This window comes from Metopolophium dirhodum, chromosome 4, assembly GCF_019925205.1.
Source record: "Metopolophium dirhodum isolate CAU chromosome 4, ASM1992520v1, whole genome shotgun sequence".
NCBI lineage: Eukaryota > Metazoa > Arthropoda > Insecta > Hemiptera > Aphididae > Metopolophium > Metopolophium dirhodum.
The window spans coordinates 891,661-910,318 of record NC_083563.1 but is presented as its reverse complement, the minus strand read 5'-3'; the positions used below and the strand labels follow the sequence as shown (position 1 = coordinate 910,318).

Here is an 18,658-nt window from a genome sequence, read left to right as displayed (position 1 = left end):
TAAAAAAAGTATTACATTATTTAACTCGACTATATTTAACAAATCCACATTCCTCAATTAAATAGTTTGGCTGGTATAATAGCAATATTTTTACATTCAAACGCATTTATATATTAATCTTATGCTGAATAGAACAAAAAAATGTTTGAGAGAGTTGTGGTGTAACTTTTATAACAACTTATGATTATGAGACAGTATTTTTTTTAGCTTAACAAGCATATTAAAATAAAAAAAATTTTAAAAATCATAATTAATACAATAATATTTTTGAAAAGTTGTAATAAGGGTAAAAACCTTGATTGTATATAAAAAAAAAATGTTACATGTTAGTGTAGACATACTCGTAAATACTCAAGTAACTTAAAATTAGGTTTCAATATTAATAATCAATTACTGAACTCCGAGTTGATGAAGTAAAATTGGAACATAATCATCATATTGTGCCAGATAGAAATTACCAGCAACAGGTGTTCCTAATTTGTACTTCTTTGAAAAGTTATGAATTGAAAACTTAAAACGGTTTTCAGCAGTTCTAAAAATATATATTATGTTTGATGTTAAAGTTTGTAAGCGTAAAAAATAGTATATTGCAGTAACACAATTAGTGATGGTAAAGGTGTGGTAAACATATATATTACTTATTGCTTATATGCTGCTCATCAAATACCAATTTTGATGGTTGCTTGTATACTAAAAACACGTAACGATGAAGTCCTAAAAATATTGAGATGTGATTTGTATAGGTAAACCTTTAAATTTTAATAAATATCCCTATTGTATAAAATATTTATTAAGTAGTTACCTGTTTTTGGTGGAGTTGCAGAACCAACATACGCAGTTAGGGTCTCCCCCATACTCACATCTGCACCTGGTATGTTTCCTACCGACCAATGGTGAAATTCCTTTAATTTTCCAGCATCCGGATCTGAGTAGATAATAAAAAAAATTATCAACACTTTTATGTATAGCTATTAGCTTGGCAATATACACACCAGTTAAGCATAATGTGTAAAATGAGTAAGGTTCGGCATTCCATCTAACTGATGGCTGGTCTTTCACCTGAGTGGGTGTTAGTTCATTACCGAGTTCTGCTTTCAAGCCACTTGGATAATATACCTATAATATTTTTATATTACCAGGTCTTAGGGTTTAAATTCGGTATTTGAATATTTGATATGTTTTATATTTACTTGTAACATTTCCTTTGGAGCAATACGAATGACATCCGGTACGATTAATTTTTTTTCCATAGCTTGTTTGACATTGTACTTGCATGCAGATACGCTTAGCATAACCTATATAGAATCATTGATTTTATAATCTAGTTAAAATTCAATTTGGTTCTAAACTTCATAATAAGCATGATAAAACCTAAAATAGAAAATTATTGGTTATTAGGTACTCTTACCAAACATAATGTTAAACGCCACATCATATTTATTCTCAAGATGATTATAAATTTAATTTTAAAAACATAAGAACTGCTTTAGGAGAAAACCACGAAACTTATGAACTCCAAACGTTCTAATTTGGATTGTTAAATAAGTAGAGAGAAATGAGAGTAATTGAGTAGAATTTAAATTTACCTTCAAGAATATCTGTTTTGAATGCCCTTCACTCTTCAGCCTTCTTCAGTAATTTCAGTTCAAATATAATATTATCTTTACTGTTGTATATTATAGTAGGTATTACCTACCTACTTAAAATTATTATTATGTAACTTTGCTATCAGTGGTGTACTTACATTGTAAAATTAGCATATACCTACAGGTAGGTTCTACTATGACCATGCAATTATATTACAAAACGTTAAACTATCTTTAAAATAACGCTTGAATGGGTACAAATATACAGGTACCTATTTAGTGAATACCAAATACCTAATTATAGGTACAAGTACAGACGGTACTAATAAGTTATTACGTTATAAACTAATAAGCAACAAAATACATCAGAAGTCTAAGGTACCTACCTACCTACATATGGGCACAGTAGTTACCTACTGGCTACTACACGTATAGACCTGAATACCTGATATAGATACTTGCCGAATACTTAGGTTAAGTTGGGATTTTTTTTATTTATAACTCATCCACAGTTATTCTAATAAGAAATAACTCGTTCATATAACTATTACCGACATTTAGTTAGGTATACCTACCTATTAAATTAAATACAATGATTGAATGATGTACCATATGGAAGATAGGTAATAACTAATAACTAATAAGCTTTATATGGCTATTGTACGTACCTGTCCTACCAATTGCCGTAGTGTAGGTAAATCGTATTATTTAGGTACCTAGCTAAATATTCATCATTATTCGCATAAATTTATTTTCAATGGTGTAAACAGCATAATAACAAGGCTGGGCATTAACGAGTTAAAAATTAAAATTAAGTTAAAACGTTAAGTTAATATTAACTAAATTAAGTAACTCGTTACTTTTTTTTGGAAACTTAATTTTAACTTAATAAGTTAATTTTTTATCATATTTAACGTGTTAACTTCAAGTTAATTTTATACAGATTTCTTAAAATTAAGTTACATTTTAAATTTGACCCATTGATTTATAATTTTGTTGGCTTGAGAATTATTAGATATCATAGAAAATAAATGGGAAAATGACGTACCTATGGTTAATAAATAATAATTATTACCGATTGAGTTTGATATATACACAATAGACATAATATAGGTATTTTCAATTTTGTAAATAGCCTATTAGCCTGTATCCAGTGTAATACTAGTAATGCCCACCCGCATGTAATAATAACTAATAATTAATATTTATAAATTTGTGATTATTGTCTATTGATGTATATACAAATATACAATATACATACAGTATATACTATAACTATATACTTTATACATTATACATATTACGAATAGTGAATACGAGCCATATTGGATATAAATATTTGATCATATATTATGTTTATCATTGTCATAATATTATATAATGAAAAAGAACATTGAACTATTATTATATATTTAAATTATATATTAAATATTAATATAAATTTATATTTATATGTACTCATATAATTGTATACGGGTCTCGACGTTCATGTACTTAATTAGTTTTCTTGTAAACCATAACTCATTACCTAGTATAGTGACATTTTAGCGCATACACCACACATCCTGTCTGATTCCGAGAAATACATTATTACTTGAAATTATTAAAATAACTCATGCCTCATGGGGAAAAATTATTTTTGAATATCTGATTCAATATTGAAAATATTTATACTCCACGATTTATAGTTTTAATTACGGTATTGTTATTTTGCTGCTTATTGCTTCATTGACCATTGACGTGCGCAGAGCGGTACTGCAGTTCGATTGACATTTCGTCGATTTCGAGTCATTTATTTGTTTTAATTCCACTGTGGTGTTTTTTGTTATTATTTGTATATAATATTAATTAATGATGACCGAGTCAAGAGACCTAGAGTCAAAATGGCCGCATTTAAATAATTATTTTAAACAGCTACCTGCGGATATTTCGGATGTCAGTGGAAATTTTGTGTTCAAATGTGTCCTTTGCCTACCAAAAACGAAATTATTGTGAAATTATTTGAAAATAATTAAATTTTTAATTAAGTTAATTTTAACTTAGTTAATTTTTTTTATCCATGAATTTTTAACTTAACGAAGTTATGAAAAAAACATTAGTTAACTTTTAACTTAACTTAACTTACTTTTTTTTGTATTAACTTAACTTAACGAGTTAAAAAAAATCGTTAACTTGCCCAGCCTTGCATAATAATATAGGTATTAGCTGATAAAAGTTGATAAAATACTTACTTAGGTTTAATATACTCACATTTAAGTATTTAACATTATAATATTGGTAGGTAGTTATACAATTTATTTAGTAGTAATATAGTTGTAAAACTATAACACTGCATTTATCACCAGCCCGACAGCACATAATAGTTTCATAATAGGGCGCGATGTATTATATTATATTTATTTATTTGTTATTATTAGGGCTAGGGACTTCTAGGTTAGTTTGCATATTTTTTAATAATCATTGAAAACATAGCTAAGTAAAATAAAAAAAGTTTCATGGTAATACGAGTTGATATTCAAAATTTTTAGTTTCATATTTTGCATATTAGACTATTTTTAATTGTATTTTATATAAAGGTTTAAGTTTTATAGTTTTATAAAAAAAAAAACTTAATTTTAAATAGATTTCCTGGATCTGAGATATTAGTATTCATGTATGTATGAGGGGCGAGGATTTGTCACTAAAACCCCGGGTGGCCACCCATCCGGGAACTAGCGACGTCAGCCGATGCTCGGATGCTTGACCTCAGAATACATTAGTGACTGTCGACTGAGGTCAACTACTGAGCCACAACAGGCACCAGGCCCCTATTATATTATATTTGTATAGATAGGTATAATTAGGGATCAAAATTTCCGAAAAAAAAAGGTTAGGTTATTTCCGTTTATTTCGAAAAATTTGGTTTCATTTAAAATTCCCGGAAAAATGGTTTTGATAAAATAAACTGTTTTTTTCATGAAAAATTGAAAATATTTCATGACAAAATGGTTTTTTTTTTCTAAATAACTGAAAAAGTAATGCTTAGTGGAAACCAATAATTTATAATAATACAAAAATATATTAATGTATCCCGCATTCCCGCCAATGATGTTTTGTTGTTACGTATTTTCCTAATAATTATTAATTAATATTGTCATTACTTATTTGTCAATCGAGCGCTGTCTATATTTATCTACAACTTACAAGTAATATTAATTATATAACATTTAAAAATACAGGTGATTTATTTTCGGGGAAACACACTCTCCCACATAAATACCAATTTGATATGTTGTTTTTAGAACAAATATTGAAATATCCGTATTAATATTTTTAATAGTATAATTTTAAATTTTAATACAATAATACATTATACATTGATAACCGTATTGGCAAATATGAAATGACAATAACAGGTTTCCTTATTTATTTTAGATTCTGAGCGAAGCGATGAATGTATTGATTCTACAATGATGTGTGTTTTTTTTTTTATTTTTTTTTTATTTTTGTGTCTGTCATCACCTTTTAGGACAGTAAAAGTGCTTGGATTTTCTTCAATAGTAACTTTTCTGATAGGAAAGTTAATCTAGTTGGTACTTTGGGGGGTCAAAAGTAAAAATTTCCAAGTAGTTTTCACAAGCGACGTGAAAAACAAAAGAAAAATTAAGGAAAAACGGGAATTTTTACGCAAAATCTGTTTTCGAGAAAATCGATTTTGGTTTTTGGTGTAATTCTAAAACAAATGACCGTAGGGACATGAAATTTTGACTGAATGTTTATATTAGCATTTTCTATACACCATAAAATTTACAAAATATTTTGACTCTTTTTGAGCTGTTTACGGCCATTGTCAGTTTTCAATTTATTTAGTTTTTTTTTCTATAAATATCAATTAAATGTTATCTGTTGAGTAAAAAAGCTTGAAAATTTAATAGAAGGCTCCCAGGTTATTGTTTCAAAGGCAGATGAAAAAAATTAAAAATCCTTAGTCACAGTTTTTAATTATAAGCATTTAAAGTTCAAATTTTGACAAAATACGGAAAAATCACGAAAAATAGCAAATTATTTTGATGAGAATTCATAAAAATTTTTCTTTTTAAATCTAAGATTTGAAAATGTAATATAAGATTACTCATAAGTTTGTCTACCTTTATCAAAAAAAAAATGTCTAGAAGAAACTTAAATTAAATTGAAAATTTCACTGAATGTTTATATTAGCATTTTCTATACACCATAAAATGTTGAAAATATTTTGACTCTTCTTGAGCTGTTTACGGACATTGTCAGTTTTCAATTTTTTTAGTTTTTTTTCTATAAATATCAATAAATTTTTATTTGTTGGGTAAAAAAGCGTGAAAATTTAATATAAGGCTCCTGATATATCGTTCTAATAGCAGTTGAAAAATATTAAAAATACATAGGAACAATTTTTTTTTATAAGCATTTAAAGTTCAAATTTTGACAACATTTATCAAATTTATAATTTATTAATTATTTTGTATTAATTACTTTTATGGCTAAGGATTGAAAATTTAAAACAAGGCTCCACGTAAATAGGTTATATATAAATTACTTTATTCACAATAATATCATCAAATATACTTGGTAAAATCATAGGCTGACTGACCGTTTTCGCTCAGAATCGTTTTTCTTATACAATGATATTATATCATTGAATTCAAATTTAACACCATCCATTACAGTGACCCACTTGTAACCTACCGTACAGCAGAGCGACATCCACTTATCCACCTTTTTTAAAATGGTTTTTTTCACATTAATTATTTTAATTTTTACAATTTTTTAATTTTCCTAAAATTCGGATTTTTTTTAAAATTTTTTCGGTAAAGTTTTATTTTAATATTTTCCAAGTTTTCCAAGGCTCTGGGAAAAAAACTATTTTTTTCCCAAATGTTCCTGAATTTTTATCCTTAGGTATAATGATAATCATAGATGCTTATATTTGTGGTTAGGTAGGAGAAGAACTGAAGATTGAAGAACCTCCTTTTATAGGCAGGAGGCAACTTATTATTTTAAAAATACCTCACATTCATAGTAAAAAGATCATAATATGATATAGCCATAGGTACCTATTATATATTATATTTAAAAAATTAGTTTTCAGATTCTGCAGAGCGGAGTGATGAATGTGTACTGTATTAAAGTAGGTAACCCAGGGGTGAATTTACCCATAGGCCACCAAGACACGTGCCTAGGGCGCAATTTTTTAGTTAATTTTTACTTTTTCATAATTTCATAATTATATTTACCTAAATTAATATTTTATATTAATTTTATTTTGTATACAACTTGCATGAAACTGGAGAATGTCTGACGTAGTCACGTCTCAGTAACGTTTTAATTTATAAGCTATAATAACCTTGCCGTTTGAGTTTAATCCTACGACCAGCGCGCGCTGTGCCGAGCTGCCACCGCTAAAGGTTCGACATCGACACTCGACGAGGCAGCTGCCGGCGTTGCCTATGTTAATGCATGGGAGGTGGTAAACGGGTGTGCGACGTAAACACATACAATATTGTGAATGGCGCATGCGCAAAACGCCAGCCAAGGCAGTCAAATATACTGCCTCGGGCCGCCGGGTACATTGTTTATAGCCGCTCTACTAGCTAAGTGGGGGACAGCTCGCACAGTGCTTGGCAAGTAAATTATTTGATATTAACTGGAATGACCCGCCTCACCCCGCAGCCGGCACCACAATAAATGTGCTGCGCGGGCACGCGGCCACCACCAGAAATCAGAATAGTCTGTTCTTAGAATACTGGAATTAATTCTGGAAATCAGATGTCTTGATAAAGTAATTAATAACAATAAACATTAAACATTGCGACGACGTGCGACACTGGCACTGCGGCCCGTCACTTGCATAGTGCATATACTGCTCGGAAATCTGCCAATCTATTACGATTATAGAGACGAGAGTGCTCACCACTTAAATCAGTACCTACCTGGCTAGTGGCTACCTATAAGAAAACATCAATTATAATATTAAAGATTAAACATGGGAACAAGCCAATTGGGCGCTGGTGTTGTAATGCCTAGGGGCAGAAAAATGGTAAGTCCGCCCCTGAGGTAACCTATTGGTTTTACGCTTTTATGGCATTCGTATTTCGTGTACCAACTAACAGGTGCAATCTATTACGTGATGGTGATCGGCGCGATCGTTACCAATTAATACAGCAGCTTAATATAGTATAATATTAGGTAGTATGTATTACAGTGAAATGTATATTATATTATATTATTACCTATATAAGTTTAATCTAAGTACAATGCAAATAATAATATCTATAATATAAAAATGAATCGTTGAATGTATTGCTATAAGCGCAAATCTCGAGAGCAGCTGCACGCCTGCACCGATTTCTTCGCTGATTCTTTTTTTATAATATTCCTTGAAGTACGAGAATGGTTCTTACGGAGAGAAAAATTAAAAAAGTCTAAAAAATTAAATACAAAAACGATAATATATAAGTAATTAACCAATAACCATATCTTCATGAAAAAAAAAATATTTTAATTAAAAAATAATTTGCAAATTTTTGCAAACATTTGAACATTAAATGCTTAAAAAACAAACGTTCATAATATGTATATTTAAAATTTTGAACTTCTATCATAAAAAGGTGAATGTCACTCTGCTGTACAGTAGGTTACAAGTGGGTCACTGTAATTGATGGTGTTAAATTTAAATTCAATAATATAATATCATTGTATAAGAAAAACGATTCTGAGCGAAAACGGTCAGTCAGCCTATGATATTACCAAGTATATTTGATGATATTATTGTGAATAAAGTAATTTATATATAACCTATTTACGTGGAGCCTTGTTTTAAATTTTCAATCCTTAGCCAGTTAGCCATAAAAGTTGAACATTTTATACATTTTTAACTACAAAATAATTAATAAATTATAAATTTGATAAATGTTGTCAAAATTTGAACTTTAAATGCTTATAAAAAAAAAATTGTGCATACCTATGTATTTTTAATATTTTTCAACTGCTATTAGATAGATATATCAGGAGCCTTATTTTAAATTTTCACGCTTTTTTACCCAACAAATAAAATTTAATTGATATTTAAAGAAAAAAAAACTAAAAAAATTTAACTGACAATGTCCGCAAACAGCTCAAAAAGAGTCAAAATATTTTCAAAATTTTATTGTGTATAGAAAATGCTAATATAAACATTCAGTGAAATTTTCAAGTATCTACAGTCATTCGTTTTTTAATTACAATAAAATAAGAAAATTGTTACATGAGAAATCGAGTGAATATCAAATATGTTGTAAAAATATAAATTTCAGACGCTCATAAAAATTTAATTTAAGTTTCTTGTAGACATTTTTTTTTTTGATAAAGGTAGACAAACTTATGAGTAATCTTATAATACATTTTCAAATCTTAGATTTAAAAAGAAAAATTTTTATGAATTCTCAACTCAAAATAATTTGCTAATTTTCGTGATTTTTCCGTATTTTGTCAAAATTTGAACTTTAAATGCTTATAGATAAAAACTGTGAATAAGGATTTTTAATTTTTTTCATCTGCGTTTGAAACAATAACCTAGGAGCCTTCTATTAAATTTTCAAGTTTTTTTACTAAACAGGTAAAATTGTATTGATATTTATAGAAAAAAAAAATAAAAAATGGAAATTGACAATGTCCGTAAACAGCTCAAAATAAGTTAAAATATTTGGAAAATGTTATGGTGTATAGGAAATGCAATTATAAACATTCAGTCAAAATGTCATGTCCCTACGGTCATTTGTTTTAGAGTTACACCAAAAACCAAAATCGATTTTCTCGAAAACAGATTTTGCGTAAAAATTCCCGTTTTTCCTTAATTTTTCTTTTGTTTTTCACGTCGCTTGTGAAAACTACTGGGAAATTTTTACTTTTGACCTCCCAATCAGTACCAATTAGATTCACTTTCCTATCAGACAAGTTACTGAAGAAAATCCAAGCACTTTTACTGTCCTAAAAGGTTATGACGGACACAAAAATAAAAATAATTAAAAAAAATTAAAAACACACATCATTGTAAAATCAATACATTCATCGCTTCGCTCAGAATCTAAAATATGAATTTCAAACGCTTATAAAAATTTAATTTGACTTTCTTGTAAGTTGTTGACATTTTTTTTTTGATAAAGGTAGACAAACTTATGAGGAATCTTGTATTACATTTTCAAATCTTAGATTTAAAAGGAAATTTTTTTATGAATTTCTAACTTAAAATAATTTACAAATTTTCGTCATTTTTACGTATTTTATCAATATTTGAATTTTGTGTGCTTATAAAAAAAAATTGTGACTATGGAATTTAATTTTTTTCATATGCCTATGAAACAACATATTAGGATCCTTCTATTAAATTTTCAAGCTTTTTTAACCAACAAATACAATTTTATTGATATTTATAAAAAAAATGGAAACTGAAAATGTACGTAAACAGCTCAAAATAATTCAAATTATTTGGAAAATATAACATTTTCCAAAGGGTGTATAGAAAATGTTAATATAAACTTTCAGTCAAAATTGCATGTACCTATGGTCAGTTGTTTTAGGGCCTGTTTTACAATTATAGTTTAAACCTCGGTTACGCTTAACCTACTCATTTTACCGGCCGAATTCCACGGTTTAACCTTAGTTTAACTATATTGTATACAGACCCTTTAAGTTGCACCAAAAACCAAGATTTTCTCAAAAACAGATTTTGAGTAAAAATTACCGTTTTTCCTTAATTTTTCTTTTGTTATAATATTTATTATAGCCTTTAAGTTGAATTAATATTATAATATTATTATTTTTTTATTCGTTGCTATACGGTGATAACACTGATAACTATTGATAAAATCGAAAAATGACCTCTCCAAAGTACCATCTTGATCCAATTTGCTAAAAGATAAGGTACTCTATGTTGAAATCGAAGCATTTCTTCCAGTAGAAATCCAGTCAAAAGCAAACATTTCCCAGTAGTTTTTAAAAGTGACGTGAAAAACAAAAGAAAAATTAAGAAAAACGGGAATTTTTACGCAAAATCTGTTTTAAAGAAAATCGATTTTGGTTTTTGGTGTAACTCTTAAACAAATGACCGTAGGTACATGAAATTTTTACTGAATGTTTATATTAGCATTTTCTATACACGATAACATTTTCCATATATTTTGTCTTATTTTGAGCTATTTACGGACATTTTAGGTTTCCATTTTTTTTAGTTTTTTTTTCTATAAATATAAATAAAATTTTATTTGTTTGTTAAAAAAGCTTGAAAATTTAATAGAAGGCTCCTAGGTTGTTGTTTCAATGGCAGATGAAAAAAATTAAAATCCTTAGTCACAGTTTTTAAGCATTTAAGTTCAAATTTGACAAAATACGTAAAAATGACGAAAATTTGCAAATTATTATGTGTTGAGAATTCATAAAAATTTTTCTTTTTAAATCTAAGATTTGAAAATGTAATACAAGATTATGCATAAGTTTGTCTACCTTTATCAAAAAAAAAAAATGTCAATTTAAATTTTTATGAACGTTTGAAATTCATATTTTTACATTTGATATTCACTCGATTTCTCATGTAACGATTTTGCTATTTTGTTGTTATTCAAAAACGAATAACTGTAGATACATGAAAATTTTACTGAATGTTTATATTTTCATTTTTTATACATTATATAATTTTGAAAATAATTTGACTGTTTTTGAGCTGTTTACGGACATTCTCCGTTATTCCTTAATTTTTTTTTCTAGACGCATTTGAAAACTATTGTTTTTATTTTTGGCTCCCCCAAAGTATCAACTATATTAATTTCGCTACTTGCTAGTTCCCTATCAGAAAAGATGTTGATGTAGAAAATCGAAGCATTTTTACTTCTCCAAAAGGTGATCACTGCAGACACATCGAATGTCACACACTTACACACAACTTAACTATCTTTGGACACCTTATCTGTCAACAAACTGAACAAACACTTTAGTACTGGATATTATTAACTAGCAAGTTGCCTCTGCCAGACAGGAGTTCTGCTAAGACATCTAAGGAGCGAGACGCACGCTGGAAAACGATCAGTCTCTTCAATTATTTTTTTAAACCGTTGACGTTGGTTACATATTATATTACTATTATAATATTATTAAAAATAATATGCGGTCTTGTTATGTATACGTTCAAATGTATTCAGAATACATATTTGAATACTTGGTGTCATTTGTACTTGGATATTAATACAAATACATTTTAAAAGTATTCAAAATACTTTACAAGTACTTTTTTTGTAGCATGTTAAAATGTTTATACGTTTATCATAAATGTATAATTATATTTTATTAATAAATACATTATTTAATTGGTTCAATAATTTCAGATGTCATATATAGGTAGGTTATACATAGCTATTATAATGTCTAGTTAAAATTCACCAAGGTAGACATGAATTTTAGGTTTTGTGTTAATGAAATTTGAGATCGTTGAAATACGGATGGTAAAACGAAAAAAGTGTTTAGTATTCTGGAATAAATACAAAGAAAAAGTATTTTGAAAGTATTTGAATACCTACTTAATATGACTGGAAATATGCGGCATTTAGGTACTGATATATATTTTATTATAACAAAAAAACAAATTTTGGCACGGGCAACGGTGGGCGTGAAAGGCGGACAGCTATAATAACCGTATTAAATTTTGATAAATAATTATTATGATACCGGTCTACTAAAAATAAATTAATATGAACATCGAAACATTCAAAACAGTTATCTATTATGCATTGTATTAAATCGAACTCCTAGGTATTTCAGTATGTGGTTGAGGAATTTTGGGAGGGTGCAAGGCCCCCCTCATTAAAGATGTAACGTTGGGCCCCATGATGAATTTCTAAACTTCTGCGTTCTAACTCCTAGAATCTGGATGGTGTCAAACTTAGGGTGAAAGCACAGAAAATTACCTCACCTCAAGTTTGATAATAGGTCAATTCAAATATAGTTATATTGAGTAATTACTCAATAATTATTAAACATTTAAAATTAAGTAGGTAGGTACTACACAAAGTTTATTTGGTATGTTGTACGTTTCAAACTTTCAACGTTTGTAAGAAGGAGAAAACATATTAATAATATTATTATGCGGATGGGATGTGATAATTCCCATAATATTATAGCATTAGTATATGTGGTTGATTAGTTAGTCAATAATATTATACAACTTTGTATGCGTCACTTCTATGGTAAGAATTTGGAATTATCACAATTGAATACACAGATGTGATTAACCATTAATTGATTAATTAAATACATTTGATATTATGATTTTTATGGAAAAACCATTAGCGCAAGCGTATCCCGCATTCCCACGTAGTCGTATCAACTATCAATGCGCATTATTCCCGATACCCTTATCAATAAAAAATATGAAATAATAACAAAACGCCATTTTTTAATTATTCAGTGAGTAAACAATAACTAAAATAAAAAAAAAAAAACTGCCAACGCTATCAATTACATGATTTGCAGCGTCCTCGCCCTGCCCAAAAAGTCGCGGCTGTATCTCCACGCTCAAGGACTACCGTAATCGGTATTTCGGTACAATAATATTATGTAGATAGTGCGACGGATACGCGGTCACATCGATAACGTGAACACGGGGCGTCGAGCGGAATCCTCGTCGTCGTCGCGGGTGTTTCTCATCGACCTCAGCGTCCGGTTTTGCACGCGCTGCGATCGGACCGGAAGCTCCGTAGTACGTAGTACGTGTTCTACGAACCGGACGCGAAAAAACGAACGACCATTCGTTACCGGATTGGCAGTTAAACGATAGATATCACGCGACTTTCATCTGGCGTTGTCACAGATCGGGAAATATATTTTATTATAATACTATGTCAGTGATCGACGGCGGCGGTTACGCGGACGACCAACAACATCAGCAACAACTCCAACAGCAGCAGCAGCAGCATCGACAACAACAGCATCAGCAGCAACAGCACCGTCGGCACCAACACCACCACCAGCAGCAGCAACAACAACAACAACAACAACAACGACTGCAAGCGGCGACGGTGGACGAACGTGGCGGCGGTGGTGGCCGGCAGCGTCATTCGGAAAATGTCGCCGAACAGACGGACATGGCCGAGACCGGTACGAGGGCCACCGACGTCGTAGTCGTCACCGCCGCCGACGCGGTGAAAGAAAACCGCAACGGACCGCCGCCGTCGTCGTCGTCGTCGTCGGACGTCTCCGTGTCGGCCGCCACGTACGCCACGGCCGCAGCCGAACACGTAGCGTCGTCTCAAGTACAAGTGTCCTCCATACCCGTCGGGCAGCTCATTAACGTGTCGGGCGCTGGCACGTTTAACGTTATTACCGCCGACTCGTTGCAGGTATGTGATCGACAACGTTGACGGGGGCGGACTCTGACGTACCGCCGTCAACGTTTTGGATTTCGTATAACTTTTGTACCGTCACGACGTGACGCGATCGTTGTATATAATATTTTCTCCATTTTTTTCCCGCTATGTAGGTAATCATTATTTATCGTTAAAAGGTTCAGTTCAAGGGCGCCCGTGGGGGGGGGGTGGCCAATTTGGTCATTATAATACATAAATATTTGACCATTGGATTTTAATATTGCCGCGAGTGGAATTTTATCCCTCGGATGCTCTTTGGTTTGGTCACCCATCCCGATTACGTATTATGATATTCAGCGGCAGCGTCAACATACATTATCCGCGGACTGCGAGACAACAAACAATTGTTTGACCCACCCACCATTTATTGATATAAAATACCCCTCTTTCTTATAATAGGTAGATTAGATTTTTATTATTAAATATATGAAATCTGATGTACCCAACTTCTTTTGCTAACACATTTAAAACAATAAAATCTACTTCAAGTACCTCTTTCTCTTTAACGTAGGTCATCCACAACTTACCCACCTATTATAAAAAAAACTACAAGTCTTTGGACTCACAGAACTTAACTATGCGTTGTGTCACTGATAATAATGTTTCATTTGGACCCAAATCTATCACTAAACTGTTTTTAGGCATATATTATTGCACAGGTTTCAATTGCATTAAGAGTATTCAACTTTCATAAGTTTTGAGAATATTTTGTAATACTCTGTACTGTTGTGGTAGCTAGCAATACAGTCGAGACACAATAATTTTTGAACCTTTTTTGAGGGTTAACATATTTTATTTGACAATGCTGGGAAAAACATTTTTTTTAAATATGAAATTATTAATCTGTGTCCGATGATCGGCAGATTAGTCTGAGTTGTTTGGTACTTAGCCGAACTATTTCAACCAAACGTATTTAATAAAAGACAAACATAAAATATTGAAGTCTCATTCCGGGACAATTGGCTGTCCTGAAATACATTATTGGGACACTGGGATGTCATACTGAAAACCAGTACTGTCCCAGGAAAAACCGGGACGTATGGTAACCCTACAGTTTTCCCCCATCGACTAATTGATAAAATAAACATACTTATTATAAAAAAATTAATTACTATAAAATCACAGATTGTTATATGAATATAATCCGTGATAAAATTACTTTTTTTATGATCACATTATTCTAAATAACCTTTATAGGGGATTATTACCTTTAAAGTTTGGATAGGCTAATTATCAAGTCACTAAGTCTTAGAACTTTTACTAGTCCAAAACCTATTAAAATTGGTTAGAACAAGTAAGTTGTATATAAGATTTACCAAAATATAGTCCGGCCCAGTGGCGTAAACTCTGAAACTTGCTGGTTCTATCTGAACTCAGGAACTTGTCTCAATTTAGGCAATTTATCATAATAATATACATGTACGTGTTTAAACTTATAAATATTATGTTAAACTTCTTTTAAATATTGTCTCTATTATAGTGATTGTTGTAGTAAAATTGTATTAATCATGACTTAAGTTATTAAACTTGTATTTTTGATTTCAGCTTTCGGAATCAAATGATTTCAAACCTCTATTGTGCGTGGATAACAGTTGTTTAAATTGTGATACACGCACTCAAGTTGATGGTGATACCTGGCGAACTGTAGTTCGAGCCGAAGTAATTTAAATTTTAAAACTCCTTGGTATTTCAACTAAACATTTACTAATAAAATTTAATCTATTAAGGATGGCACTTTCAAAACTGCTCATATTGTACTTAGACCAGATAACTCGACCTCTAATAATGTTCACGAAGAAGAGACTGATCAAGGTGTATCATCCCCAAATACAGCACCTTGTTATTCATATACCGAAGCTGCCAGGTTGCCAGTATTACCAGTCCGATGCAAAGTAAGGATATATTTTAATGTACCTTAAATGAATACTAGAGTTATTGTCATAATTTTTCATCATGTCCAACGTCTGTAGACTACCAACGCAGAGCTGCATAAAAAAAAATTTGGTTCTGGCTGTCGAGGCAAGTGTATTAAGTTTGGAAACCAATGGTACACACCTAGTGAGTTTGAAGCCCTTTGTGGGAGGGCTTCTAGTAAGGACTGGAAAAGAAGTATACGATTTGGTGGTCGTAGTTTGCAAACATTAATATACGATGGAGTTTTATTACCACATGCTATGAGTTGTACATGTGCAGCCTGTTGTGATGACGAATCTGCTGTAAGTACAATATTATTCTTGGTCATTGGTATTTTTTGTGAGATGTTTATGATGTTAATATATGTTGTTTTAGACTGGCCCTGTACGACTGTTTACTCCATACAAACGAATACGCACCAAAAAACATTCGTCTAGTCATTCAAAAAAGAAAAAGATTGAAGATGGTACAACTCTTAGTAATGACGAAGATAGTTGTGATAGCAGTGTTGGTATATCATTAGACAATGTTGATATCGATATAAAAGATGAAGAACCAATACTTCTACAGACGGGTGATATTTCTCAAGCTGAAATTGTTCAATCAAATGATTCAATAGAAGATATGTTTAAAAAGTTAGAAAATGTAAGTTTTTTACAATTATATTTCAATTAACTCATGATTAGGGGAACAGATTATTATTTAAATAAATATTCTTATAGAGTAAAAAAAAAAAATATTTCTTTAAAATTCATACAAAAAACATAATCCTGTGGGGCTATTAAAATAGTTTCAGTTATTATTGTGTTATCATACATATAATTTTTTGGATTCATTTTATTAGTTAAAAATTAAAAATTACTAAAAACTAAAAATACAAATACAAATGTAAAGAAAATGTGTATGTAAATGTTATAATTTTCGTTCATTCATTCTTACTATAGAGGTCAAGCTTCATCATGTTTTTTCTCTTCTGGGCAATAAATTAAGAGAAAATATCTGTTAAATAATATCAATTAAAGTTTTAAAATTGTTTACCCTATGAAAATTATGGTTTTATGTGTATACATGTATATTTTTTTAGTGCTTTTTTGAATTAGTAAAACATTTAATCTTTCCTAATAAAAATCTGTTCCTTTCTAAATCATTTATGTACTAATGTATAATAAAATTATTAATTAGTATCATTAATATTAATATTTCGTTTGTAATTAAGATGTCATCGAGAATGATTAAAATGGTTCACCATTTTCGTAACTCTATGCGTGTTGCTAAGTACAAATGGAGTACGGAAAAACAGGAGTTGTTAGCAGAACTTAAGAGGGCCAAAGAGAATTCTATAGAAAATAGGTAATTACTAATTTATAATGTTTGTCACGTTGATTTTATAAACTAGTGTTATTTTATTTCTCAAAGGAATGATTTTGACGTGGAGACAATTTCAAGTGTGGCAGCAGGATTACAGCCAAGTAATGATGATATACCAGATGTTAAAAAGGTAAAACACACATACTTGGTTGAATATTATTCTTTGCAATACATTTTTTTTTCTTTCTATAGTGTGCTAATTGCAATAGAGATGCATTTGCAGAATGTTCATTGTGTCGACGTACGCCATATTGCTCTACGTTTTGTCAAAGTAAAGACTGGAACAATCATCAAGTGGAATGTGATAACTCGCAGGGGAGCATTATGCTTATTGTACAAACTCAAGAATGAATCATATTTTATATTCTTTGAGTTATTTCTAATCAGTTTTCCAATTCCTAATATATTTTTTTTTTTTAACGAGTAACAGTTTAGATTAGTAATTTTAACCTTTATCATAGAGTGGAATGTTTGTTAAAGATAAGTGAATGTTATGATTTCTCAACAAAAATTGTTTTAAGTTACAAATGTATTCATATTTTTTATTTTAAAACTGATGTAAATACAATATCAAGTGGAATGATTATTACATAAACATTATTTTGTAATCAACGACTGATAATATAATTTCAAATATAACATACTTTATTTGAAATTATGAAAAAATTCCTATAGTAATTGTTTTCATAATTTTCAAATTTTTAATAAATAAATAATTGTTATAGAACAAAAAAAAACCATCAGTCGTATGTTAACCATAACTTGTTAAGAAAATTTGATGCAAAAAAACTATTCTGAGGTTAAGAGAATACCCATCAATAGCCAGGATTGTTTTTAGGAGGGTTGTTTTAAATTTAAATATGACTTGTGGAGGTTCACACGCTTTCCGTTGTAGTCATCATTCTTCATAATAATTTTATCAAATATGAACCATATTTTTATATCTGAAGCACTTAGTAAATTTATTTTTTGCGTAAGTATGGATGAGGGTAATTTCAACGCTAAAACACTTACTTGGCTATTTCATTGATTCCTTTGGTTGCTTAAGAATGAAGACTTTCTGTTACATACAGAAAAATTCTCCTATACCATAGGACGTATCGTCTTATTAGTTATTAGTAAAACAATTTCTTATAGAATGCAATCATTCAACAGAACAGTAGTACCAATTTAATATCATTAAAATCAGTCAAGTTTATCAATAGATGCCCAAGAGAAAAATATAATTAACTAGGCACTCAAAACCAAATTATTTAAACTATACTCCGGCCCACGAGAGTCCATACGTAAAAACGCATCTGTCGCTGCGCATCAGCACGTTGTCAAATAGTGGGAACGGCATCATGGTGGGAGAAAACAGACATTGACACTTACAATTTAACTTTT

At 30.2% G+C, this 18,658-nt stretch overlaps 2 protein-coding genes across 4 annotated transcripts; one reads left to right on the top strand and one right to left on the bottom strand.

The window, feature by feature from the left end:
- Positions 1-11: 11 nt before the first annotated feature.
- LOC132943499 (protein D3-like) lies at positions 12-13,224 on the bottom strand. 3 transcript variants are annotated; one of them, XM_061012522.1, is made up of 6 exons: positions 13,087-13,224; positions 1,191-1,295; positions 993-1,116; positions 803-925; positions 639-714; positions 12-532 (listed from the first exon to the last, which is right to left on the bottom strand). In XM_061012522.1, exons 2-6 carry the CDS (start codon positions 1,290-1,292, stop codon positions 391-393), a joined length of 567 nt encoding a protein of 188 aa, XP_060868505.1. In that variant the 5' UTR covers positions 1,293-1,295; positions 13,087-13,224; the 3' UTR covers positions 12-390. The 3 variants fall into 3 exon arrangements, with proteins under 3 accessions (XP_060868505.1, XP_060868506.1, XP_060868504.1); XM_061012523.1 differs by lacking the exon at positions 13,087-13,224 and adding an exon at positions 1,587-3,391; XM_061012521.1 differs by lacking the exon at positions 13,087-13,224 and adding an exon at positions 1,409-1,580.
- Positions 13,225-13,308: 84 nt separating this feature from the next.
- Positions 13,309-17,858, top strand: LOC132943498 (deformed epidermal autoregulatory factor 1 homolog). The gene is made up of 8 exons (XM_061012520.1): positions 13,309-13,963; positions 15,536-15,649; positions 15,718-15,882; positions 15,961-16,206; positions 16,280-16,549; positions 17,121-17,254; positions 17,321-17,402; positions 17,465-17,858. The coding sequence occupies exons 1-8, from the start codon at positions 13,463-13,465 to the stop codon at positions 17,621-17,623; spliced, it is 1,671 nt and encodes a 556-aa protein (XP_060868503.1). The 5' UTR covers positions 13,309-13,462; the 3' UTR covers positions 17,624-17,858.
- The last annotated feature ends 800 nt before the right edge of the window (positions 17,859-18,658 follow it).

Coding starts and splice junctions, on each gene's coding strand:
- LOC132943499 (XM_061012521.1), bottom strand. CDS start 1,435: ATGATGTGGCGTTTAACATTATGTTTG. Junction 715..802: donor TGCAACTCCACCAAAAACAG/GTAACTACTTAA, acceptor CAATATTTTTAG/GACTTCATCGTTACGTGTTT. Junction 533..638: donor GAGCAGCATATAAGCAATAA/GTAATATATATG, acceptor ATATATTTTTAG/AACTGCTGAAAACCGTTTTA.
- LOC132943498 (XM_061012520.1), top strand. CDS start 13,463: ATGTCAGTGATCGACGGCGGCGGTTACGCGGACGACCAACAACATCAG. Junction 17,255..17,320: donor GAGAATTCTATAGAAAATAG/GTAATTACTAAT, acceptor TATTTCTCAAAG/GAATGATTTTGACGTGGAGA. Junction 17,403..17,464: donor ATATACCAGATGTTAAAAAG/GTAAAACACACA, acceptor TTCTTTCTATAG/TGTGCTAATTGCAATAGAGA.